The sequence below is a fragment of the Beta vulgaris genome, chromosome 8 (genome assembly GCF_026745355.1).
Source record: "Beta vulgaris subsp. vulgaris cultivar EL10 chromosome 8, EL10.2, whole genome shotgun sequence".
Lineage (NCBI taxonomy): Eukaryota > Viridiplantae > Streptophyta > Magnoliopsida > Caryophyllales > Amaranthaceae > Beta > Beta vulgaris.
In genome coordinates this window covers 27,002,918-27,030,909 of record NC_079209.1, presented here as the reverse complement: position 1 = coordinate 27,030,909, position 27,992 = coordinate 27,002,918, and the positions used below count along the sequence as shown (strand labels likewise).

Sequence of the window (27,992 nt, the reverse complement as noted above, 5' to 3'; positions counted from 1 at the left end):
TTGCAGCCCTTCTGTTTTTTTCCCCTAGTGAAACTATTTAGAAAATGCTCATTGAATACAGGGATAGTAGGGAAAAAAGGACAAAGATAAAAAGAAATAATTGTTTAATATAACAAACCCTTATATATTTTCCTATCATAAAATGTTATTTTTTGATTTTCTTACTGTAAACACAAATTTTTAAATCTGCAAAATAGAGAGTCAAAAGATGTGAACAAAATAATACTTCATTAATTTTGTATTGTTTGGGTTACAATCTCTAATATTTCTCCTCTGATTCAATCTCCACTTGAATTTGATTAGTTCATGAACTAATTTGGTGAGTTCATGAACTGTTGACTTGACTTTTTTGAATGAGGGCCGTCGAGGCTTGATCTCGCCCAAGGCAGAACTTCTAGAATAGAACGGCACGTTGAATGCTTGTTCTTCTTCTACGGAAAGGATTTTGATGTTGATTCGTTGTTGCTCACGAACAAATATGATCTTCTTGAATAAGGGCCTTCGGGCTTGATCTTGTCCAAGATTGATCTTATTTCTTTCTTCCGGTAGAGAATTTCATGTAGCTTGACTGGGAGAGAGATTACTTGACAGGTTTAGGTTATGCTTGCTTTCTGCTTTTCTCCTTGATGGCTCTGCTATCTGATTTCTTCCCCTCCAGCAAGTGAAGAGGAGAGCTCTTTTATAGAGTTAGGAGAACATTAGGGTTTCCACTTAACTTGCCTCCTGGGCCTCATGGACATAACCTCTTCATTAGCCCATTGTTCATTTAATGGGACATTGACCCAATAATAGATGATTAATTAAAATAGGCCTAATTTACTGATAAGTCCAAATTAATTAAATTTGATGATCTCCCATTAATAAAAGTCAACATTTGACTTTAAGACTTTAATGGGTCAATTAAATGTGTGACATGACATATAATAAAATTTTCATGTCTACAAATTGCCCCCTCGAGACTATATCACATACATGATTTTGAGTGTTTGATTGTGATCAAGTCTCGATATTTTTGTTGTTGTTGTTGTTGCAATAATAGGGAATTGTTTGGCTTAAAAACTTGTTGCCAGCCCTTAGCGTCAAGATGGACTTGTTATCACCATTTAACAACTTGCTTTAAACAAACTTCACAAATCACGACTCATCAGTATTTGGATAGGCTAGGCATTTTTTTCATGATAAGATGATAATACCTTAATAGCATGCTTGAGATAAGCCACCAAAATGCTAAACGTACGTATCTTTTCTATATCCTTGTTTTGGGATATACTAGAACTTGGTCAAAACCCACAAAATGCTCAACAAACTTTTTTTTTTTTTTTTTTTTGAAAATCAATTTTTGATGGATGGAAAGTCCTTCTAGCTCAATATCTCTCGGGTATAAATACAACATCATGGGAGTGAGATTTTTTTTATCATCATGGAAGTCGAAGAGCAAGGAGTTCAAGCCAAGCCTACATGACCATTGTTCAAGAAGCTGCTAAGCCACCTGCTTAATACCATGGATGAAGCCCTTGACACCATGAAGGAGATGCCATTTTTGCCGACGAGATAACGCGATGAAGGAGGAGACGCCCTTTTCGTCAATATTGTGACACCGTGTTTCCTTTTTTTTTTAGTCATTTGTAGGTTTATGATTGCCATGAACTTGTCTCCAATCCAACCACTTTACTTAACGGCTAACGCCATGAAGGAGCCGCCGACGTGGTGACGGCGTGACGCCATGAAGGAGTGCATGCTATGCTTGCTGTTGTTGTGACGCAAAACGACGCCATACTCAAGCCATGAAGCATGAATGAGTCCGGTTTGCAAATCCCAAAGGAAGAAAGTGAAGACGAGCTTGACACCATACTCCAGTGATATTTAATGCCATACCCGAGTGACTTTCGGAAGCCGTGGTAGACTCGATAGATCCTTTTCTTGCTGCCATAACCGCACTTCCCCGAGGCCTTGGTGTTTGACGAAACCATCGCGATGTAATCTTGTTTTTCCTCCATCCTAGTGTTGTACGAGCAAGAAGATCTTATTTTTGTTTCATGTTATTTGCTTGTCTCCCAATACTTCATATTCCCTTGATAGATATCACATATTGATGTTACTGCCACTTTCATCTTTTCTCATTTTTTTTTTTTTTTTTGGTTTTATTGATATGGTATAATACGCATGATAGTGTTGTGGCCACTTTTCAATTTTTTTTTTTTTTTTTTTGTAAAATGTATCTCATGCTACACTAATATTGGCCTTTGGTCCTTTATTCTGAAACAGGAAGGTGACGAGAATGTAGTCTTGATGGGAACTACATAATCAATAGCTTATGACTTCGCTTCAATGCCCAACAATCAATAGCTTACGACTTCGCTTCAATGCCCAACAATTTGTTTTATCAGAGAAGATATGGATCCATCACTTGTAGAACAGATTAAATCTTTCTTGAAGGAGCTCAATAATTTCAACACCATTGAGCCATCGAGGAATCATGCAATAAAGTCAGGAATTAAAGCCACGCCACGAAATTAAGAGCTCAAGCTACACAATGATCGAGTTTCGTAGGAACAACCAAGCTCGCTCTTTTAAGTGGACACCATATAAACACGGATGATGTAACACCCACAAATAAAGCCTGAGTTATTCACCTTGGTGCACATGGAGAAGTCGACATTCTACCATGATTTCTATTTGAGGGACGCCTTGAACACTTTGTCGTCCTTTTTGACATCATTGTTGTGAAGTCGTGTTGGAAGCTCTGTCACGATGTTGGTGCTTGAAGCTTTCTCCAATTTTTGTGTCTCTTTTTTTTTCTTTGCAGGTCTCCAATAGAACTTTTTCTAATGGCCTAAGACATGCTGCTTTGAAGGTGATGGTGCTTTGAAAGTTTCTCCATCATTCAAGACTCGAGATATTTTGGTGCTTAGCTCTTCTCCACTTCAATCTTGAAGTGTTTCTGGCCAAGTGTTGGTGCTTGAAAGCTTTCTCCAACGAACTTTGATAGGTGATGGTGCCTGCACTGGAAGCTTACTCCATCGATCTTGTTGCTTAAATTTTTGTGAAATCTCTGGTGCTTGGAAGCTTTCTCCAGATTTTCGAGGAGATTTGACGAAGTATTGGTGCATGAGAGCTTTCTCCAATCTCCATACTTAACATTTTTGTTGAAACTCTGGTGCTTGATAGCTTTCTCCAGAACTTCGAGTGAATGACAACCGCAAAGTTTTTATCATGCTTCATCATCTGACAAAGTGATTAGTGAAGCCAAGTGGACAATAGCTATGCCCCCAAGCTTGTGTTTCATATTTTGTTAAAACATATTTAGACTTGATGGAGTACAATTTTAAAATAAAGTGGTTTTTTTATACCTTTTTGGATCAAGCCAAACGTAGTTCAATTTTAAATTTTTTGACAAGTATGCAGTTTATCCTCTTGCTTAGGAGTTTTTTTTTTTGTTCTAGGTACGCAATTTATACTCTTACTTAGGAGTTTTTTTTTTTTTTTTGAATTTGCAGTTTATACTCTTGCTTAGGAGATTTTTTTTTTCTTCAGATTTGCAGTTTATACTCTTGCTTAGGAGTTTTTTTTTTTTGAATTTGCAGTTTATACTCTTGCTTAGGAGATTTTTTTCCAGATTTGCAGTTTATACTCTTGCTTAGGAGTGATTTTTTTTTTTTGGTTATCTTTGTCCCTTTTGTGAATTTCTTTTTTTTTCACAAGGTTGCAGCCACGAACAACCATCGACGTAGATATCTAATCATAATTTTCTTCATGGTTGGCGATGGTCATCTCCATTTCGTGAGCCCGAGTTGCCAGTTCTTGGAACGTGTTTGGCTTAATTCCTTGCAATATGTAAGCCAGGTCCCAATGCATGCCTTGGCTGCACAACTCTACGGCGGATGCTTCAGACAGGTGATCTTTGCACTGAAGACACAACGTTCGCCATCGATTGATATATTCTATAACAGGCTCATCCGCCAGTTGGGTGGTTTGTGTCAACTCAGTCATACTGACAATACGGCGAGTGCTAAAGAAACGATCCATAAATGCTTCTTCCATTTGTTCCCAGTCGTCAATTGATCTAGCGGCTAAGTCGGTGTACCAATCGAATGCCACTCCTTTCAGAGATCGAACGAACTGCTTCACGAGTAGGTCTCCTTCAGTACCTGCATTATTACAAGTTTCAATAAAGTGTGCTATATGTTGTTTGGGATTGCCAATGCCATCGAAATGCATGAACTTGGGAGGTTGATAGCCCATAGGCATTTCTAGGGCATCAATTCTCTTTGTATAAGGCTTGGTGTAGTGGTCGTTCCCGTCAAAATCTCCACCAAGTTGGCGTTTGACAGCTGTGGCTATCATATCTTGAATTTGTTGGAAATTGAATGAATCGCCATGGATAGCTCCATCCTTTGCACTAGACTTTGACTTCATGCTAAATTTGGATCCACCACTATCGTCTTCGCTTTCACCAATTGGACGTTTCTCAAGTTTCTTCGTTAGAGCAGCAAGTTGTTTCCTTTGGAATTTGATTTGTGCTTCTTTTTCCTCATTCTCTTTGGCAAGTTTGTGAATGAGCATCTTCATGTTTGCTAATTCTTCCTCCATGGTATTTGCTTCAATGGTCATGACACTCACATTAACAACGTCCGTTGCTCCATTGATTGACTCCGTCGAAGGATCCACGCTTGAAGGAAATGATTTATTGTTGTCATGAACAGATCTTCTCTTGGCCACCACGGTCGAATGAATTTGCTTTATTGCTTGAATGGAGAAAAATATGAGAGGTAGAGATTGTCCCACCGAGCGTGCCAAATTTGTAAACACAAATTTTTAAATCTGCAAAATAGAGAGTCAAAAGATGTGAACAAAATAATACTTCATTAATTTTGTATTGTTTGGGTTACAATCTCTAATATTTCTCCTCTGATTCAATCTCCACTGAATTTGATTAGTTCATGAACTAATTTGGTGAGTTCATGAACTGTTGACTTGACTTTTTTGAATGAGGGCCGTCGAGGCTTGATCTCGCCCAAGGCAGAACTTCTAGAATAGAACGGCACGTTGAATGCTTGTTCTTCTTCTACGGAAAGGATTTTGATGTTGATTCGTTGTTGCTCACGAACAAATATGATCTTCTTGAATAAGGATTTTGATGTTGATTCGTTGTTGCTCACGAACAAATATTATTGCTATACTTACACTTTTAGATACTGATTACCAACCATATTAAATTCAAATCTATACAAATATATTAAAAGGCGTGCTAACAAAAGTAAAATTAGCTTGCAACAATTAGGGACATATCTAAAGGAGTCGATTTGAATATTCGGGGTGTTCTAGTCAGGCCATCTATGTTTTCGGGTCATATATACCTCAATCGTTCAAGATAATTTAATATACCATCCCAGTCGAATCAAATTTGACATTAGTTAGGTCGGATACCTCATCCTTTCAGATCAAATTGATTTCAATTAGTTAATATTGGATGATGCAAGGTTTAGAATAAAAAGGAGTTTGTGGCAGGTAATCTTGAATTTAGGTCAAGTATGGACCACATAGTTATCCACATGAATTTTGGAGTGTTCGGTTAAAATTAATTATCAATCACTGATTATTGCTCTACTTAAACTTTTAGATACCGATTACCAACCATATTAAATTCAAATCTATACAAATATATTAAAAGGCGTGCTAACAAAAACAAAATTAGCTTGCAACAAAATTTAAACCCATGACCTCTTGCTATTATACATGACACAATTACCATCTCAACCAACTTTTAATTATGTTTTAAGTGTCCACTTTATTTTATTGTAGCTTTTAAATGTTGAGTTTTTTCTTAATATATTTTAGTGCCAATGGAAAAAATATCAAGTTTGAAAACACAATATCAATTCGGGACAACGCCCGACCCAAATATTAGTTATTTGTTAAAATCGGGTCTGTTTTTAAAAGCTTTCGACGTATCGTGTGTCCGTAAAGGAGGACAACAACGCGTTATATGCTTATATCCTCGGCGTGATCACATGCGAGATTTATTTCTCTAATTGAAATCTCATGGGCCAGCCCTCCTCGCTTTACGTAACATCACAATCACAAATTCACCATCTCAATCACAGTGAACTGTCACTAATTGAAGTTAATCCAATCCAATCCTCATAAACAAAACTGAAAAAAGAAATCTCAGAAAAAACCCAAATACAATTACATGCATTGATCATGAGATTCATGACTAATGAGTAATGACACTAAACTTCCTTAATCCAATTACATTACTTCTCAATACACACTCTCTCTCTCCCTCCTCTTCCCCCCCTACCCCACTCTTTCTCTCTCCTCCTTACTCTAACACTGATGCCCCGCAACTCACAGGCTTCGGCGGAAATCGCCTCTTCCGCGGACGATAACAATGGCGATCTAGGGTTTCGCGCCAACCACGATCGATCTCTCTTCAAGCGCGCGCATCCTCTGCAACATTCCGACGCCTCTAAATTCTCCGATCGACACCTTTTCTCCGCAGGCCATCGCTATCGTAGTCGCCGGAAAGGTTTCTTTCAATTCAAAGGAAATTCGTTGATTTATGGCGTCATTTTGCTCGCGGTGTTTGGATTCGCCTTCGCGTCAATGGTGCTGCAGAGCTCCATTACTTCCGTGTTTCGGCAAGTCGGTAATGGCGGTGCGGCGTCGACGCGCGGGTTGCCGTTTGGGACTAAGTTGCGGTTTGTTGCTTCGACGAGGTTTCAAGAGGAAGGTCGTCTTGATCGGATGAGGATGATGCGTAGTAATGGCGTCAGGCCTCCTAGGCTTGCTCTTGTAAGTTGCTTGTTTTTTTTAATATGTGTTATACTTACTCCTTTCTTTAAGTGTGTTTGGTTCATTTTTAGTAAAGGAAAGAAACGGAAGAGAAAGGAAGGGAAGAGAAAGGAAAAGAATGAAAGAGAAAAGAAAAAAACCTTAATTTCCCATGTTTGGTATAAATTTTCTCTTTCCTTCCGAATTCCCCCGCTTTTGGGAGGAAAGGAAAGTGAAATTTTATTAAAGAGTCTTTCCTTCCAATTCCTCCCATTTCCTTTCACTTAATTTTTTTTAATGAACCAAACATTGGAAAGTAATATATTTCCTTCCACTTCCTTTCCTTTCCTTCCAAATTCCTTCTACCAAACAAACTGTAAAGGATGCAACGTTTTGACTTACACATGCCAATGCCGACGCGTAACATTGGCCATGGATATCTTTAATTGTCTATTTTTGTGGATTATAGAAAGTTGATTATTGGTAAATGTACTCCAAGACAAATCCAATAACAGCTTAATTCTTAATTTTGCTGTATATATGATATAGCTACTGGAATGTGTAGCTATATTGTCACAAAATTAAGTGATTGAGTGAGATTCAACAGAATTCAGAGAGAGAGAGACAGAATTTAGAGAAGAGAAAAGAAGAAAAAGAACAGAGATTTCAAAGAGGAGGAATTTTATGATTTCATTACTTGGATTTTTCTTACATCCCTTCTGGTACTTAAATCCAACAGCTGCTATTAAGACAAAAATAGAATATCTAGATTACAGACATTCATAACAGAAAAGATAACTAATTCTCTTAATTTGTGCACAAGCATGTGCTACTCATGCCTGCCTATATCATACCTTCCCCCTTATAGAAACCTGTCCCCAAGTTTCTCCTACACTGTCACTCCTGAACCACAAAGTCGGGGTATTTGAGTTCAAAAGTCTCACGAGGAACCCAAGAAGCATCATCAGGAGAACAACCTACCCAATGGACTAAGTATTGCACCTGGGCCTGATTTTGAAATTTAACCACCTTCTTATCAATGATTTGGTGCCAGCACTTGTTCAATATGTCTGCCTTACATCCATCTTGGAATGTGTACAGCTTGAGGGAGAACACTATGGAAAGCCTTGAGTTGAGACACATGAAAGACATTGTGTATTTTGGATTCTGAAGGGAGCTCTAACTTGTAAGCCACTTTTCCAATTGATGCAGAAACTTGGAAAGGGCCAAAATATTTGTGTGACAGCTTGGCATTAGGCCTGATTTGCACATAACCTTGGCGATATGGTTGAAGCTTTAACCAAACCCAAGCCCCCACTTGGAACACTCTTTCAGTCCCGATCCTATCAACTTACTGCTTCATCGCCTTGGCTAGTTGAGTTTTCAATTGCATGATCATAGTCTCCGTCCTCTGTAGACTTCTATAAACTTTACTGGTGATTCCTAGCAGTATGATAGTGGGTGTTATACCACCATTCAGCTAAAGGGAGCCACATACACTAGTCGTTGGGGTTATCTCCACACTTACACCTGACGTACATCTCCAAACACCTATTAACCACTTTAGTTTGACCATCATTCTGAGGATGATAAGCTGAAGAAAGATGGAAGGTAGTCCCATGTGAAGAGAATAGTCCTTGCCATAATTGATTAAGGAACATAGAGTCTCTGTCACTCACAATGCTCTTTGGCCAACCATGCAATTTAAATACATGGTCCGTAAATTTGAGCTACTTGCAAGGCAGAAAAGGGGTGAGCTAAGGCCATGAAATGAGCTGCCTTGCTCAACCTGTCTACTACCACGAAGATGACTTCCTTGCCCCTGGACTTTTGAAGCCCTGTGATAAAGTCCATTGATATGTGTAGCCATACCTCTTCTGGAATAGGTAGGGGTTGCATGAGACCAGGAGAAGTCATTGGTTCATATTTAGAAGCTTGACATGTCACGCACTCCCTGATAAATTATTTAGTATGTTTTGCTAACCCCTTCCAATAGAAGAAGCTTCTGACCCTTTTGACTGTAAGGTCTCTACCTGAATGTCCACCATCAGGTGTGGTATGATGGCAGCTGATAATGGCAATCCTGAGAGCATGTTGAGGCCCACTACTATTTTGTCTTTCTTCCTTAGCAATGCAGCTTGTAAGGTATAATGTTGAGGCACACGGATTTTGTGATCAAAGACCCCTCTGAAAGCAGATGCTGAGGTTCTTCAAAGATCATATAAAACTGTTGTTTTAAGCACAACAAAGGCTCACTGAGATCACTTCATGTTTTACAGCGCATTGCAGGAGCACTGGTGTTTGTAGCTTGATGCACTTGCAAGAAGCAAAATTATATGGAGTCCTCAAAAAGTCTCTCAGGTGGTGCTCCTTCTATCACCTTCATTTTCTTAGCCACCACCCCCTTAAGCACCACTTTTTCACCATTTAGATAAAACTTCATCACCATATTCTGGAAATCCCAACTTATTTCTCCTAGGGTCCTAAGCCACTGGATCCCCGCACCATATCATCGCTACCCAACTCGATAAGCATTACATCAGCCTGGAATTGCTTATCTTGTACATTCCACATAAAATCTCTACATTGGTGCTGGCGGGCAATATGATTTCCATCAGCCACAGCACAGACCAGGTGGTATTTGCTCCAACTCACAACCCAATGTTTTTGCATACTCAAGATCTGAAAAATTCTCCCGTTCCGTTACAGAACGGCCGTTCTGTAACGGATTTTGGATTTGCCGTTCCGCGAAATCCCGTTACGGAACACCATAATAAAATTCACGTACTTCTCACCGCGTTGTCTCCGTAACGCGAACTCGCCGCGTTAGAACGATTTTATCCCCGTTACATCCGTTCTTTTCAAACATTGGCCAATTTTTTTTTATGATTTAATTAAATAGTTGAGGAAACATAATATTCTATTAGATTTGATTATATTATGTTGTAATAATGCTTCATAAACTAAAAAAATGCAAATAAGGTTATAACATATTAATGTGAATTCTTTTAAAAAATTCACGCCGCGACGGTCGCGAAACGTTCTATTTCGCCGTTACAAGCCGTTCCCGCGACAACGCGACCGTTCCCGCGAAGGCGACCGCGAGCGCGTTTTTTTCCTTGGTGCTACCTGAATCAATAAGAATGTGAACAAGTTTTCTTTTTACCATGCCTACTATTTTCATAGTGTGGTAATTCTGTTCGCCAGTCAAAGCATGAAGTGAAATACAAGCCTCTGAATCATTAGAAGTTGGTTGTTCCCCCACATTCTTTTTCCGAGTACCCCCATCTCCAATCACTGCTACCTCCTCATCATCCTCCAAATCCTCCATAAACTCTACTGCAAATAGTTGGGGTTCTTTAAAGCTACACTTATGCCCCTTCTCAAAGGGTTTCTGAGCAATCTTAGCTTCTCTCACATCAGCTGGGACATACTTGAAATTTTTGTTGTTTTTCGGGTAGCTAGAAGAAGGGTAAGAATGTGTTGTAGGTTTAGTGTTTGGCAAGGGAAGCAAGGCTAGTTTCTCTTGTGGCTTGGGTAATAAAGGGTTGTTGGGTATTTTTTGTGTGGCTTAAGGTTCAAAGAACTTAGAGTATGCTTGTGCAACCTAGCATACTCTATAGCTTCAGATATGGTGGTTAGTTTGAAAGCTCGCACAAAAGGCTTAATAGTATCCTTCATACCTCCAATAAAACTGTCCAACACATACTCATCAGATAAATTATGGGCTTTTTGGCTTATCAAAGACCTGTAATTCTCAAATTCATCGATATATGTCTCTATGTTGCCATTCTGACTCAATTTGTTAAACTTTTCTACAGCATTATCTCCTATGTTATCCCTGAATCGAGCTACTAATGCCAGCTCAAAATCGGTCCATTGCACATTCTTCCTAATAGATAAATAACTGGCAACCCAATTCTCAGCCTTATCTATCATGTATAATGAAGCTAAATCAACCTTCTGTTCCTCGGGGATTTGACATAGAGTAAAATACTTACATCACTTTTTGATCCTGGAATTGGTGCCGTCGAATTTTGGGAATCTATCTTTGGATTGAATCCCATAGGTTTTGGTGTAGCTCCCGTGGTTCCCAGACTCTCGGAGTTTCCACTTCCTTGCACAACTTCTCCAGAATCAAGTCAATCTGATCATCAATCTTCTCATCCACCTTGTTATTCATCGAATTCAGTCGATCCTCTAGATCTTTCATCTGGTTTTCCATGTTCGTTAGATGTTGAGCTTGATTTCTAGGAGCCAGAACTTGACCATTGCCTTCTAGCTCGACCCACTTACTAGAATACCATTAATGGAGATCCAAAGGTCCGACTGCTCTGATACTAATGATATAGCTACTGGAATGTGTAGCTATATTGTCACAAAATTAAGTGATTGAGTGAGATTCAACAGAATTAGACAGACATAATTTAGAGAGAAAAGAAGAGAGAGAATAGAGTTTATAGAGAGGAGGAGGAATTTTATGATTTCATTACTTGGATTTTTCTAACACCCCTTTTGGTACTTAAATCCAACATCTGCTAATAAGACAAAAAAAGAATATCTAGATTACTGACATTCATAACAGAAAAGATAACTAATTCCCTTAATTTGTGCACAAGCACGTGCTACTCATGCCTGCCTATATCAATATATTAGTCAAAAAGTTCTAGTCAAGGTTGATACATGATAGTGTGAAAATGTTGATGTAATTGGTTTGATTAGTGTGATGTGCGTTGCAAGTGCATTTATTTCAATAGAAGATGAGTTTCTCCATTTTTTTTGTGAAATGAAGTATGGAACTTTAGTTTGATATTTGGCAACTGGTTTATGTATAAAAACTAAAAAGTAAAAACATAATATAGAACTAGAGAAATGGTATTGAAGTGAAGACAGGGATTTACACTGTCAGGGAGAGTGCACATTGTTTTTCATGCAGTGGCGAATTTGGAAAAAATTATGTAGTGTGGATCCAACGAACTAATTAAGTTTGTAGTAGGTTCAAGTTATCTATTTTTGAAAAGAATTTTCAAATTCTTAATTTTTAAACTTTCCAGAAGTTTCAAATCTAAGGGGGGTCAAGTAATCCCAGTGCAAAGCTAGCTCTTCCCCTACATCTAGCAATCATTTGGTGTGATTCATTTGGATTTGTTTTAAATATGTTAAGTAAAGTTGAAAGAGTTGGACAAGTTTTTAATGGTTCAAGGGGAAAAAAGAGTTTCATTGAGAAGCTGGGTTATTACATTTGGAGTGGAGGGATGAGGGAGGGAAACTAGAGAAAAGATTAGAGAATTATGTGCGAGATTCATCATTTGAATTGTATTGCTTTATTTGTGAATAAAGTATTATGATCTTATAAAACAAAATAAAAGCTGGAAGTTTGATTTATAGTTTAATTTACATATCGGATCATCATAAAGTTCGATTTATAATTCAATTTATGTATCAGATCAGCATATAACTGTTTAAGTAGGATAAAGTAAGGGTTATAATGTCAACTAAAGTTGCTTCTTATACCAAAAGTGAAATTGTTGCAGTAGATGTTAAAGTAGTCAAAACAGTAGTTGTAGCAATAGAAAAAGAATGGAGAGAGTATAAGATACATATTGAGACGAATCTAACAAGATCCACATATGTTTTCTCTATTAGGGTCAAAATATGGTCAAAGTTCACTTAAACTAGGGGACGAAACCACACCAAATCAAAATAGAAAGATTTAGACTAGAGCATACTAGATCTTGTCCTTATTTTAGGTGAAGAGAAAAAAGCCTAAATTGAACCGCAAATAACCATTTTATAGTATATATCCCCTAAACCAATAGTTTTGGAGGCTAGGCATTTGGGAGGAGTGAACATGGATAGCCATAATTATTGCTAGTGCTTTGAAAGATGTAGTAACTTAACAGTGCAATCAGCCTCAATTAGCCTCAATCAGCCTGTTAGTTGCTAATATCATGGGCTTCGACACTATTTTTTTTATAATTTTCTGAAGAATGTAATAATTAGAGGGTAGTGCAACAATACCCAATATGAGGTAAAGAAATCCATGTCAACTTGTATGCACGAATTATGAAGTTTTAGTTTGTTGAGGTTGTTGATTGATTAGGGGTTGAATACAAGGAACCTATAGTGTATTATTTTACCAATTCAGGATTTGGGAACAATTATTCCGTTGTTTGAATTTGCAGCCTTAAACTACAAGGCTGGATAAGAAGGTGCTTCTCTTAGTATGCTTTAAGCTCTCAGTTAATCAAATTTGTTGGTCTTCTCCTTTCTTTTAAATTCCTTTTGATCTGTACTTAGGCCTTTCTTCAATGATGCATCTATGACACTGCAGTTTTGTTCTTCCTTTTTCCTCTAAGCCATAGTTCGAAAATACGGTTTCGGTTATGGTCGCGGTAACAGTCACGTTAATGCGGGAACGGGGATGATGCGGTTGTCGTACCACTGAATATCAGCTTAAACCATGAAATATCCCTAAAACCACCCTGAAATGCGGGTTTTTTTACACCTTTATGATGCAGGTAGTATCGGTTTGGTAGATTTGAAAACCTTTACGACACGGGCGAAACGAAACGATGTGGCCTTGTTTGACACCATGCTCTAAGCTCCTCTTTGGAAATTTTTTGACTTACATTGTTCACTTCTTAACTTTGAGTAACAATCTAAGTCCATCTTGTATGAGAAATATAATCTTTGCGGGAGCAATCACTTTGCATGAAATTTTGTGTGATATCAACCTGGAATATGGTCTGAAATCCCTTGCTACTGTCAACTTTACGGTCTAGGCTAGTAGCTCTTGCTCTATTTTAGCTGGTAGATTGAGTATGATTGATATTCAAGCTTCGCAAGTGATATATTTAGATATCAATAGTGTCACTCTCTACTCTTCCTGAAAGAGCATAAAAGATTCAAGAGATGTCTAAGTCTCTTAGAAAAGAAAAAGGCACGTAACTATATTAATATAGCTCATTGTGGTATGCTTCTGTACAATCCTTCTAATCTCAGTTAATGGTTCTCTTTGACGTGGCAAGCTATATATTAAACTTTCTCCATTTCTCAATAGTTGGAACAGTTTGGCTTTCAGGGTTGCTAATGCACAACTTTGATGAATGATACGTCTAATTATCTATTAGGAAAAATTGTAAAAAGTAAAACTGAGATTAATTCGAAGAATATTGTTAACGTTAGTGTAAGAAAGTGCAAAAGTCGAAGTATTGTAACTATTGAGAAAGAGATAAAATTTGAAGTATGGCAACGTATCGTAGTACTACTTTTCTTTTCCTGAGAGTTTCTATTTCATAAGTGTTCTGTATTGTGTCAGATTTTAGGAAACATGAAGAAAAATTCTGAGTCATTAATGCTGTTCACAGTGATGAAGAATTTACGACGCATTGGCTACATGCTGAAGGTATTCTTTTGCAAAATGCATCTTTCTTTTTCCTTTTGTTTATGAATCTAATTCGTTCTTTTTAGTTAGCTCACGTTTTAACTAATTGAGTAACAGGTTTTACTGTTTTAGTGCTCTGTGTGCATTGAGTTTTGGTTGCTATTTGGGTAATGTGGAATTGGTGATTGTAAATTTATCCATAATTTTCATGACAAAACACATTGCTAATTTCATTGAGTACTACTTATCGCTGTAGCTCTCTTCCCTTCTTTTGGGTGGATTGCATTTGGTAGGAAGGGTTCACAAAAGCAGACTGATAAACTGTGTTCATTATTTGTTGCATATACACTGTGAGAAGTTTTTTTTTTTTCTTTGCTTTTCGTGGTCTTTTTGGGATCTGTTTACTGTTCTTGTGACCTATCTGTATGTTGTATTGCGAACAACCTTTCTCTCCTTTTAGTGCAATTTTATTCAATGAAAATCAGCAGCCTCATGCGCAATTGTGTTTGCTTGTTGGCAGCTATATGCCCTAAAGGATGGTGAAGCACGAACAATGTGGGAAGAAATAGGAGGTCGAATGACAATTCTAAATCTTGAAAGATATGACCATTTTGATTGGTCCCTGTATGTTTGCCTATAAATCTACTGCACCTTGTCTATTGGCTGTCCGTAGCAAGAGAAGTTTATGCACAATTTACCACTTAAAATCACTGTGCTGGTTGTCTAAGGTAATTAATATGATATATTTATGTGTTCTTTTCTTTCAAACAGTTTTGAAGGTGTCATTGTGGACTCTCTTGAGGCAAAAGAAGTAATATCAAGGTACAGTCCCCCTCTCTTGTGAGTTATACATCGTATACTTTTGTTTCCACTGCTGTATGCAGTATTTTCTTTAAGGGGATGTGGTTCTATGGAGGTATGGCATTATCTTCTATTGCAAGGATCTTTTCTATCAGCTTTCCGTGCTTGTGTGAAATAGTAACAAAATGTTGACTTATATCATGTTCCTCTCAGATAAAGATGTCTTGTTCAGTAAGTTTCATATTTGTGCAGCTTAATGCAGGAGCCATTTTGTTCTGTGCCGCTTATATGGGTTGTTCAAGAGGATGGACTTGCAAAGCGCCTTCTACATTACAACAAGATGGGCTGGGACCATCTCATTTCCCATTGGAGACATGCATTTGGCAGAGCTGATGTTGTTATCTTTCATGATTCTTCCTTGCCGGTAATTCATCTGAACTTTTGTTTGTTATAAGACTCCACAAATTCTCTAGTTTCTATTTGAGATTCTGCTCTGCTGTTCTCAGTTCATATCATTGCTTTACAGATGTTATATAGTTCCCTTGACAGTGGAAATTTCTTTGTGATTCCTGGATCCCCAATAGATGTGTGGGCTGCTGAAAGCTATCTTAGAACCCACTCCACAAATGATTTGCGGAAGAGCAATGGTTATGATGCAGATGATGTGCTAGTTGTGGTTCTTGGAAGTTCCATCTTCTACAATGAATTATCTTGGGATTATGCTGTTGCAATGCATACTATTGGGCCCCTTCTTGTTAAGTATGCCAAGGGGAAGGATGTTTCTGGATCCTTGAAATTCATATTTTTATGTGGAAACACCAGTGACGGATCTAATGATGCTATAGAGGTAAATTCAACTTCGCTGTTGTATAATCTGATATGCTACTGACTATGAGAACAGTTCCAGGGAATAGTTCCTATAACAGTCCCATGTATAGTGCTGTAATTACATTAATACTAGAGCTATGGAAACTGGATGTAAATGGACTGGACTTTTTCACCATGAATCCGTCTAAACAGAATGTAGGGGCCTAGATTTGATATTTAATCAGATTTTAATAGAAGAATCCTCCACCAGAACCACTTTTAAAGCCATTAAGGGGGCATTTGGTATGGGTGTTGCAAGATATGGAAAGGGAGTTAGTCCCTTGTTTTCTGTATATTGATAGGGAAAGAGCGCTTGGTTAAGGTTTTTTGAAGTTCCTTTTTCCCTTTACTCAGCTAAGTGTTCTCCCAAATGACCTAATCTTGATTCCTCCTCACTCCTCTTTGTCGGGCTCTCAAAAGAATCAAAACCCCCCAAATTCTTTTACACCAAGGCTACCCTTGACCATCATCCAACCACTGCACCGCCACCTCAAACACCAACACCATCTCATCTCTAACCACTTTCCACATCCAGCCGTGCACTTCCATCACTGACACTGACCAACAAGCTGACATCCCACCCTCACCAATATCGACACACAATGCCACCACCAACAACACTCCTCTCTGTTCCACCCGACCACCAACCACCTCACAGCTGACACTTAGCAACCACCCAATCTGGATTCCACAAATTGTCAATTAACGACTACTAACCTGGAAAAGGGAATCAAGCAACCACCTTTGACCAAGATAATCAATCATCACAAGCCCACCAACACAGGCACATTATCCATCCAGAAAGAGGAAAGAAATAGAGAGAGACACGTATCATTCCAAGGATTTTTATGATCAAAACCAACCATGAAAGCTCGAGATACAGAGCATTTATTGTCAAACCTGACCACAAAAGTCTAATAATCTGCAAGGTGGCGGTGGAGGAGGTTGTTACAGTTGTCTTTGGAGGCAGGCAAAGGGTGAATGGCGATGGTGTGATGCAAGAAATATTATTGATGGCGGTGGGAAAGGAGTCTTTGAATGGTGTGAAACCGTTCAAAAGATAATTATGAGAGAGGAGGGAATTCCCCTCTATAGCCTGAAATATGAAAGAAAGAGAGGGGTTTGGTTTCCTTTCCTTTCCTCTTGCTAGCCTGATCATTCCTTTCATACTAGTGACACCCCCCCCCCCCCCCCCCCGATCCCCTAAATATAGCCTTATACGTGTATCCATCTCTCACCTAAGGATGCCTTTAGGAAGTCTTATGGCCAAGAGAAAAAATGGCTAATCCACGCAAGATCATTTACTTGGTGCTAGATAGCTTTATCCAAGTCCATTGCCTTGGAAGCAAGTTTACACAAAATGTGCTTCTCAGCGGTGAAATAGTGTCCTAAATTGCTAAGAGCTGGTGTATAATAAACCTTGCTTGAAACTGTTTAGGAAACTGTTTCCTGGTCTTGATTCCCTTCCATCTTCCATCATATGAAACGATTTGTCTATGAAACTAGTAGCTTACTTGATTTTGACTAAGGACTAGCCACACGTCTAAGAAAAACTTCTTTTTACATTGTGATATTCCACCTCGTGACTTGACCCCAACCGTACCCGTACAAGGTACAGACTTGACAGTGTGTGACAAAACCCTAGATCCGTAATTGCAATTGGGAATTCACCTAATGATTAATTAAGACATTGGGACTTTTTTTGGCTTGTTAGGGCGACCCATATGGTACATTTTTTCAGGTATTAATGCCCTAGTCACCTTCTTTGGCATGGTTTCTGGGTGTACAGTGTAGGGTTACCGATAACTCCTTGTTGTTTATCTCTCTCTCTCTGTCTCTCTTTCTCTCTCTTCTATTATGGGTGACACTGTGACAAGCTGTTTGTTCTTTTCTTCTCATGGTGAGAGTTGAATGTCATGTGAAGGAAGTAAGAGTGTAAGACATGGTTGGACTTTTTCCATGTTGTGGCCCCCCTTTTGAATCTTTCTGTGCAGATTAGCCCTTATTCCATTTCAACGTCTATTTTCCACGAGTTCTTATTTCCTTTTCCCTCGAGTTTCTTTTTTATTTCCAAAAAACCTATGCAAATGACGTCTAATGTTCGTTATTTATCTCTGATTGCTTATTGTACTACCTATAAATATAATACATGTGTTATTGGGATTTATCCACCAAAGGGGGATCTTTGTTCAACACGTGTCTTCGTTTTGCTATCTTATAGACTTTCTTTTCAGTTTTACTCTTCCTCCAATCTTGTTTTTCGTTTACCTCCCAATATTTATTTGACTTTATCTGACAGCTTCTTTATTCCCACACTTTCCAAGGCCAAGTAACATTTTCTTTTCTTCTTAACCGCGGGCTTTTACGTCCTCATTTCACTATGTTGTGTCCTTGTGCATTGGTACTTTTCTCTTCTATCTTTCTGCAATCTATTTGGCATTTTTAAAAAAAAAAATGCAGTTCATCTTTATACAGGTTGAGTTGGGATCCTCCCTTGAGGTATTGGCCTCTTCCATCATTATAACTACGAAAACTTTACCATTCCCTTCCGTTAGACTCCACCATTCGCTTGTTGGCTCACTTAAATAATTATTGCTTCTTGAATTTGTCTTGATACGAACATATAGCACTACAATTATATGTTAGTAGATACACTCTCCCTCAGATAACATTACAGTGAAGGCAACTATGTTTATCCATATGCCTTGTTAAGAGAAAGTCTATGAGTCGCATTTGTTCCTCAAAGGTCATCAAATTTGGATCACGCTTCTTGAACCATTTGCTAGCCAAGATCAAGTCATAAGTGATAAGACTGCTAAAGTCTAAATTGGACTCTCCCTCTTTATTTTTTCTTCCTTATCCAAAATCATTATGAACAATTTCAAAACCAATGTGACTTGCTCGGACATAACAATTTATGTATATGCAATATTTCTGAAAGAGTTTCGACTTCAAGTTTATAAAAGTCTCCCACTAGATAAAAATGATATAGAAGCCTCTTTACTTCTGACATAAGTATTGTCATTGGCTTAAATAAGGCAAAGACGTTCAACTGTTCAACCGCATACAACCTTTTAAATTTTTGCATTTCCTATTGACTTCTAAAAGATTAGCAATTAGATTCATTATATATTATAAAATGGAAAGTATAATATTATCAAAGTTCAGTGAATCATACTAATTTTAGTAATAGGTATAAAATACTCCATCTAAAAGATATTGTGTATGCTGACTGTTTACAAATATTAATAACTACAATGAATAAGTTTTAAGTAGGCAATACCCAATATATGTTAGTGTAGCGCGAAATCGGGAATAGAGATAATTAATTGACCAAGTATGCAATATTAGTGACTCAGGAGGACAAACCAAAATAGAATGGGGACAATCAAAATAATCTTTTAAGCCGAGAACCATAGGTAACTGGACCTAGTGAAGCTTATGAAGAAAAAAAGTAGGTTGATTATATTTTCCCCCTGGTACTTCTATGGCCTTAATATGCTTCTATAGAAGCAATCGGCGTTTTTTGGTCGTGTGTACATTTGTTTTTTATCTGCTTGGTGTGTTAATGTTATTCCTTTTCATGTGGTGTAGGGTGTCGTCGCTCGCCTTAGACTAAGTCCAGGTTCCATGAGGCATTATAGCATGGGCTCTGATGTGAATGGAGTGTTATTAATGTCTGATGTAGTTCTTTATGGATCATCACAAGATGAAGAAACCTTCCCAGCATTGCTAATAAGAGCAATGACCTTTGGGATCCCTATAGTTGTTCCTGATCTTCCAGTCATAAATAAATATGTGAGTCTTAATTTTATTTTATTTTCTGATACAAATAAGTTCAAGGTGAAGATTAAGAAACTCCTTTCCATTTTTTCTGTGGCAAAAATTTGAAAAATGCAGGTTGTTGATGGTGTGACTGGAATGACTTTCTCTAAACATAACCCGGATGATTTGCTGAGAATCTTCTCGCTCCTGATATCAAGTGAAGGGAAACTCTCTAAGTTTGCTGGTGCAGTTGGCTCCGCTGGGAAGCTTCTTGCTAGGAACTTATTGGCTTTTGAGTCCATAACTGGCCATGCGAAGCTTTTGGAAAATGTTCTTAATTTTCCTTCAGATGCTTTGTTGCCTGCTCCAATATCTAAGATTCAAGAGGATACTTGGGAATGGAATTCGTTTAGTGAAGTAATGGAACAGACATCTGATGACATGATAAATATTGATGAGGAAGGCAATATGATAGGAGGGTCTAGCATCATTCAAACGCTTGAAGAAGATTTCATTAGCTTTATAAAGCTAAAGAATATATCTTTGGACAATAGTGACATCACAGAGTCAGATCTTGTGAGCACAGAAGATTTGACCGGTGTTGAGCAAATAGCGAGCTTCGAAGAGTTTGAGAGGCGAGAAATGGATCAGGCATCTTCCTAGATCTGCTCCCTTATTATGCTCATATTAACTTGTCTTTCTCCATTTGTTCTTCACTGTCTTTCTGAGTTGCCAAATGAACTTATGGAAGTCACAATCTTCTGGTATGCAGATTGACGAGAGGATGGAGAAGGACCCTGGTGTTTGGGACGAGATATATCGAAATGCTCGTAAATCTGAGAAACTCAAGTTTGAAGCAAATGAAAGGGATGAGGGAGAGCTGCAAAGAACAGGTCGTTTGATATGCATTTATGAAGTATATAATGGTGCTGGTGCCTGGCCACTTTTGCACCATGGCTCCCTGTATCGTGGCTTAAGTTTAGTAAGTTCCAATATCACCATTACTGTGAAGCTCAATATCCTGTTCATATTTAAAGGGTTCTAATCTGAGTTGGTCAATTGTTTTAGTATTGGTCTGGAGATCATTGGAAAGGTAATTGGAAACTTTACTATGCCTTTCGCATCAACTGAAGATCCAAATTCAATTAGATATGTAATTAGTGTGTATAATGAAACCGTATCTTCCAGATTTTAGCCCACACACACACATCCACTCCAAAAATAAAGAAATTAAAGATGCTCTTTTACAGGTTCTTAAGCATTAAATGCTCTATTGCTGTGATAATATTGTTTAGTAGTATATGGTTTCTAGTGCAAATTTAGATACTAATCTGTTTTCTTCTTTTTGTCTCTTTCCGGATCAGTCTAGAAAAACACGGAGGTTAAGTTCAGATGATGTGGATGCACCTTATAGACTTCCCCTCTTAAATGACGGCCACTATCAGAATCTTCTCTGTGAAATGGGGGGCTTATTCTCCATTGCATATAAGGTTGATGAGATTCACAAGAGACCATGGATTGGGTTTCAGTCGTGGAAAGCTTCGGGTAGAGAGGTAAACTTTGTCTTCATATTTCTGGTTTTGTAATCTGTATCCTTGTCTTACAAATTCAGTCAGATTCAAGGTTACAAACCTGAATACATTGTGAATGAAATGAGCTAAAACACAGGTATATTAGGCCATGCTGCTTATTTTTTATATCCCTGTTTGGGATCAAACTGTAGGTCTGATTTTGTTGGTGGTAAAACAGGTGTCACTGTCCGTGAAAGCAGAAAGGGTTCTTGAAGAAACAATACAGCCTCAATTCAAAGGGGATACTGTATACTTCTGGACACGATTGGACATGGATCTAGGTCTTTCAGAAAGCAATCGCTTGAATTCCTTTTGGACATTATGTGATGTCTTAAATGGAGGATACTGCAGGTAGGGATTTGAGTTTTTGACAAGCGCAATACTTTTCGTTGTTGCTAACATGTTTTCTGTCCTTTTAGCTATTCTATATAAGCAAGTTTTCATGAAATCTACTTTCTTCGTGTGGTTTTCTTCCAGAGGATATGAAATACTTCGAGAACTTTCTTTCTCTGTTTATCTTACTTGTTTCACTTTGACTTGTCACATTTGCCAATGCACAACTTCGGCCCTACTATCTTAATCTTCTATACTAGAACTTATAAGAATGTGATAGCTTGATAATATACATTAAGACTTATCCTAAAATATTGTGCATAATAGCATCTGTTATAATAGATTAGTATAAATTTACACTGAATGTGGAATGTAGATAGTACACAGGTCAAAGTGAACCAAGAAAGAAAAGGTGGACTAATAATGTTCATCTCTTACTCTGAGTTCAGTGGAATTAGACTGTGCAGCAAACACTAAGTCACTGACCATGAGTATAGACAGAGACATAGAAATAGATTACAGAAGCATAGTATAAATTAATGGCTTTACTGGATATCAATGAAAGGCCCTACTTGAGCTGCCTCCAATGCACAGGATGGTTTACATTATTGATGTACCCGACATAATGCTTGGGAAATGCAACTCTGGCCAATGGGTTTGAACTTAGAATGGGGTCACAAACATTTGGATATCAGCAACATGTTTCACTTTTAAAATAGTGTACAAGATGCGCCACCATCCAGTTCGAAGTTGAACCCATTACAACTCAGCCTTCTTGACACTATAGTTTATCTAAATGCTCCAAAGTAGTTCACTGTATCTAGTCCTGTCAGATGCCTGATCACCATGATACTTTGAAGATGCAGAATGATAACTTGAGTTATAAACAAATGCAGAATGATATCTTGAGTTATAAACAAATGACATCTTAGTAAGATAGGTGAAATAAATCAATAGCAACAGAGAATTGGCAGGTCATAATAAATTAATATTACCTCTATGGCTTAAATGGTAATGGCAATTAAGCAAAAATGTTGCTTGAAAACATAACACAGTTTCCAGAAACCAGAAGCATATAGTACACAACCACTTCAAGCAGACAAGGGAAGAATGCTAGGAGGGGAAGGAAAAACACAATGCAACTTCAATCTTGCAAAAAAGACCTGTTGTTGACTGATTGAGGCAAAGAACTCTTGGGGAGTGAGAAAATTTTACCTACAAGAATAGGGAAGATTGGAAGTTCCAATCTGCATATGGACAATGATGGGAGTTTCACTGAAAAAAGGGATAGATTAAATTTGATGGATACAATGCTTTACATGTAGACACTTCTCCAGCTCTCGAGGACACCCAATTGTAAAAAAAGGGAGGATTCCTGGAAGAGGCAGACTTTTGATCCTTCATCTGAAAGCTTGGGGACTTATTCTACTGTAGAATATAATAAGTTCCAAATCAGTGTATGAGAGAGGAAGAAACTATTTTGGCCGAGACATAGATAAATTGCCTTATTGGGGTGACCTTTCATGAGGGGCCTTTTTCTGTATGACAGGCTGGGCAGCCTATTGTCCAGGCCTGTGACAAATTTATTCTTTTTCCTTTTGCAGATGAGCTTCCTTTTGTAACTCCAAGTAAATTAAGAGAAACTACTCAGACCATGAAGATTTTCTTAAGAACTATTTTATATTTCTAATTTCTACTTACCACTCCTATTTTGAAAACTTGTTTCTTTTTATCTGTTTTTTGATTTCTGATTTTATAGAACAGAGCTTGCAGTAGATACTCCACCAAATAGATACTTCTGTTTTTTTGTGCCCGATCAAAACACGCTATTCAAGTTTTTACATTCTAACGAATGCTTCAAAATGAAGGGAAAGCTATTGATGAGTCTCTCTTCAGTAGCAAAAGCTCCTAAATATATCTAGACTACATGCTTCCAATCTTGGCAACCAGTGTCATTGCAGCCTACCTTTGTGGGAAAGAGCCACATCGGAGATTTTGTTGCTTTTCTTGACTGCTAATTAGCTGGTATTTTCAGGGCTCTTCTTCAAGTTTAGATTGATTACCGTGCAGTTTTTTCACACTTTTGCATCAGCTAGATCATCTTAGTATGTTGGAAAAATAGTGAAATAGTGTATTTTATAGCACTGATTTTGTGAACTAGCACCTTTTATGTGTTATTTTGTCAACTAGTACCTTTCAGCACTTTATGTTTCAATTTTAGTACTTCTCAAATTTCCGGCCAAATTGGTCAAGATTCCGGCATTGACTTCGTTTTCCCCTCAAATTCTTGGGCATGTATTGCAAATTCTTTCTTTACATCCTCTCTCCAGCTCGCTCCTATTCCCCTCCCCCCCCATGTAAATTCCTTCATTCATAAACCATAAACTTTGTTCCATCTTCCTCAAAATTCTCCTTGGTCAAAGACAATTCAACTATAAGGAATTGGATTTTAAGTTAATTCTTCACCAATTTCAGAGGTATGTTCTCTCAATGTCTTTTGTTATATTTGCTGCTTTTTGGTCCAAAAAATCAGAAATGGGTACATTTTCACAAGGATGATGACTCAGCGTAGTAAAGACTAGATCACTGTTTAGAATGAGAGAGGAGAGAGGAAAGAGGAGAGAATGTGAGAATTTACTGATAGTGAGGTAAGGTTAGTGAAGGCGAAGCAAAGAAGATAAAGAGTGATAATGAGGGGAAAAAGGAGTTAGAAGAGGAGAGTGAAGTCATGAGCATTTGGAAGATAAAAAACACAAAAATTGGAGGGGAAAATAAAGTCAATGCCGGCATTTTGACGAGTTTCGTGTTATTTTGAGAAAAGGTACTGAAATTAAAACATTAAAGTACTTAAAGGTATTACTTGATATAATAAAACATAAAAGGTACTAGTTCAGAGAATCAGTGCTATAAAAGGTACTGCTTCCTCCGTTTCATAATACTCGCTACACTTTCTATTGTGGGAAGTTTCACATTACTTGCTACACTTCCTTTTTGGGCAATAAACTCTCTCTCTCTCTTTCCTCTTACATAGGTCCCTTTTCTTTTTACTCTACCTCTTTCTTCTCCAAAAATAGGAGTCCGTGAATTGAGAAGTGTAGCGAGTAATATGAAACGGAGGAAGTATTTCACAATTTTTCCTAATATATTATTTTCCTTTAAATTATTATATAAGAGGCCTACATGGGTAACAACATATTTTTAATGCATGGAGGAACAATTTGGTACAAAGAGAAGGTGCTTCTAGCTTTCATGGGACAATGCTTGAAATGTCTTAAAATCTCGTCCTACCAGGCTCATTACTGTCAATTACTAATCTCTTGCCCTTTAAAGAAGGCTGGCCAGTACTTGCTTGCTTCATCTTTGTTTTCCTATATTCAGCTATAAGTGTCTGCCCCAAAGTAATCATAAGTAACTTTTGCTCTAGTACATATTAAAGACAATTCCTGGTTTCAAAGTTGCCGTTTGCAGTCTAAATGGAAACATTCAAGCTTGCTGCCTGATGCATAAACTCACAGGGTCAGTTTCACTGTGAGATATTTCCTTTATATCTCAATAAGTGAAACATAGAGAAAGTGAGGGAAATCTAAGGAACCTAGAGAGGGCAAGTTGGAATTACAACAAAGGTGATTAAAAAAGTGAAAGAAAAAAAGTAGTGGTCCTCTCTTGCTTTTATTGGTGTATCTGTAATAAAAATGATTTTTTTTTGCCATTTCGCGCTTGGTGTCACTTACTGTGACATTTCCGTATAAGAGAAGTGTGTTATTAGAAACGGAGGAAGTATAAGCTATGATCACTTAATAGCTAGTTGGTAAGCTTAGATATTTGTACTAGATGTGGTTTCCGACATTGCTTCCTTTTCGATAATAGCCTGTTATATTTTATTGAACCGCTTTGCACTCAAGGGCTTCTCAACGTCATAACATTTGAATTTATCATGTTCATGCTAAATTACTACATAAAGTATAATTTATGACGTTTGTTAAGATTTATGCTGAGTATGGTAATTCAGTTTGCTTATTTATTTATTTCCACTTCCTATACAGGTTTTCCATAGTTTATCTTCTTGTTGTACATGACCCTCATCTTTTTTACTGAATGTGATTACTTTCTTCTACAACTTTTCAGAACTGCTTTTGAAAGCGCTTTCCGCCGTATGTATGGCTTGCCTTTAAATGTTGATGGACTTCCCCCGATGCCGGAGGACTCTGATCACTGGTCTGCCTTGCACAGTTGGGTCATGCCAACTTCTTCCTTTCTGGAATTTATGATGTTCACCAGGTAATTGTGCGGGGAAGGAATGTTCATTTCCTTCACTTTTTATTTGACGTTTCAGTGGCACATCAGTAACTTTAAAGATGTCTTGCTTTATGTTGAAGAATCACCTTCTGTTCTTGTAAATTGCAAGTGGAAGAATAACTGTCTGTTCTTGTAAATTGCAACTTGCTCTCAGGATGTTTGCTGATTCTCTTGATGCATTACATGGTGACATCAATATAACAACTCAATGTCCTCTGGGAGTTTCAGAAGTTGAGGTATTTTAATCATCTAATTTGATGTGCACTTGTCCAGAGGGGAATGTATGGCTAAATTCTTATTTATCCTTGCAGAAAAAGCACTGTTACTGCCGGGTTTTAGAGCTTCTAGTCAATGTATGGGCTTATCATAGTGCACGGAGGATGGTATACATTGATCCACATACAGGTGGTCTTGCAGAGCAGCACCCAGTAGACCAACGAAAGGGGATTATGTGGGTCAAATACTTTAACTATACGCTCTTAAAAACGATGGATGAAGACCTTGCAGAAGCGGCAGATGATGGTGACCTGCAACGTGAACCCTGGTTGTGGCCACAGACTGGGGAAGTGCATTGGCATGGTATATATGAAAGAGAAAGGGAGCAAAGATATAGGATAAAAATGGACAAGAAACGGAAAATTAAGGAGAAATTATTTGAGAGGATGAAGTATGGGTACAAACAAAAATCTCTTGGAGGATGAAATTCTCGAGTGCCAAATTTGGTTATTCGAGGCACAGATCCTAATCAAGTATCCGAGCTTGATTTGACTTCGTCGTTGGGAAAGGATTAAGCCAACCAACGTGAGCAACATTCTCTGCTAACACCTTAACAGATGGCTAATCGCTTTGCGTATATTCATATTATTGGACGTGACAAACCTTCAAAGTACAGTGGGATAGATGACTTCTTTGTCAAGAGCTTGCTGATATCAGGAGGTTGAATTTTGAGCAGCAGCACAGCACGGCACGGCACATGATACATTCGTTGAAAATTCTTTGCTTACTAACAAATGCTGAATGAAAGTGTAAATTCCCCTGCAATTGTATATTTCGGCATAATTTGAAAATTTTGATCGTATTGGTTGCTTCATCTCTAATTATTGTTATTTAAATTTGTACACCATCTAAAGTAGAGTTGTTGATTTAGGACTTGTTTTTTTCGGCGTAAAACAACTGAACTGAACTGATTGCAACTGAACTGAATAGAATAAGTAGATGCTACCAAAATTTGATAACATCAAATATTTCATTAGTGGTGGAATAAATGATTTATTTAAATCTACATCTACACCACTATTTGCATCCCTGCAAGAAGAATTACTAGCCTCAATTGCTAATAAACAGACTAAACAAACCAAAGCTCAAACATCCAAACATAATGAACATTGAACTTAGGAGAAAGAATTTTAGTGATATTATTGAGAAGATCATGTAGATAGGTTGTAGAACTTGCATAGTTCCATAAAGAACATGGAACTCAGGAGAAAGAATTTTACTGATATCCACTCTTGCACATTTGTACCCATATATAAACATCCAAACATGCTCTTCACAAACCTCATCTTATAACGAGGATCAAGCAAACCGACAATGGATAACACAAGAAGTAATCCCCCCAATTTTTTTTTGCGCAAATATTCATCAGTTTTTTGAGTTTTTTCCTTGGATAATGCAAAAGTGGGTTTTAATTCCCAAAATATGCCAAAAATATAAAAATTCCCTGCGTACCGTCCACGTAGAACGGCACGCGAGATTTTTTTTTCCCAACTTAAGTAAAACCGCTACTTGAAGTAGCGGTTTACAAGTGCCGAGAATTTTTTTTTCAACTTTAGTAAAACCGCTATTGAAGTAGCGGTTTACAAAAAAAAAAAAAAAATTTGTTGTTGTTGTGTAGACCGCTACTTCAAGTAGCGGTTCATTAATCAAGTTGTGCTTGCAACATTTTGCTCAGGTAAACCGTTACTCAGAGTAGCGGTTTATATTTATAAACCGCTACTTGAGATAGCGGTTCATATTTATAAAATGCTACTTGAGATAGCGGTTTATATTTATTGAAGTAGCGGTTTACAAGTGCCGAGAAATTTTTTTTTTTTTTCAACTTCAGTAAAACCGCTACTTGAAGTAGCGGTTTACAAAAAAAAAAAAAAAAAAAAAAAATATTTTGTTGTTGTTGTTGTGTAAACCGCTACTTCAAG

The 27,992-nt window shown here is 37.7% G+C and overlaps 1 protein-coding gene across 5 annotated transcripts; it reads left to right on the top strand.

The window, feature by feature from the left end:
• Positions 1 to 6,151: 6,151 nt before the first annotated feature.
• LOC104882904 (hypothetical protein) lies at positions 6,152 to 26,920 on the top strand. Of its 5 annotated transcripts, none has more exons than XM_010667321.3 (14): positions 6,152 to 6,798; positions 14,099 to 14,185; positions 14,685 to 14,788; positions 14,936 to 14,986; positions 15,218 to 15,389; positions 15,492 to 15,812; positions 19,427 to 19,630; positions 19,733 to 20,248; positions 20,370 to 20,579; positions 20,962 to 21,150; positions 21,347 to 21,519; positions 25,627 to 25,779; positions 25,952 to 26,033; positions 26,109 to 26,920. In XM_010667321.3, the coding sequence occupies exons 1-14, from the start codon at positions 6,340 to 6,342 to the stop codon at positions 26,496 to 26,498; spliced, it is 3,111 nt and encodes a 1,036-aa protein (XP_010665623.1). In that variant the 5' UTR covers positions 6,152 to 6,339; the 3' UTR covers positions 26,499 to 26,920. The 5 variants fall into 5 exon arrangements, with proteins under 5 accessions (XP_010665623.1, XP_019102770.1, XP_048491271.1 ...); XM_019247225.3 differs by having other exon boundaries at positions 6,154 to 6,798; positions 14,106 to 14,185; XM_048635314.2 differs by having other exon boundaries at positions 6,155 to 6,798; positions 14,148 to 14,185.
• Positions 26,921 to 27,992: the final 1,072 nt, after the last annotated feature.

Excerpts from the sequence above, each read along its gene's own strand:
- LOC104882904 (XM_010667321.3), top strand. The coding sequence starts at position 6,340 with ATGCCCCGCAACTCACAGGCTTCGGCGGAAATCGCCTCTTCCGCGGAC. Across the intron at positions 21,151-21,346 it reads GGAAAGCTTCGGGTAGAGAG|GTGTCACTGTCCGTGAAAGC; the intron begins GTAAACTTTGTC and ends GTGGTAAAACAG. Across the intron at positions 26,034-26,108 it reads TGGGAGTTTCAGAAGTTGAG|AAAAAGCACTGTTACTGCCG; the intron begins GTATTTTAATCA and ends TTATCCTTGCAG.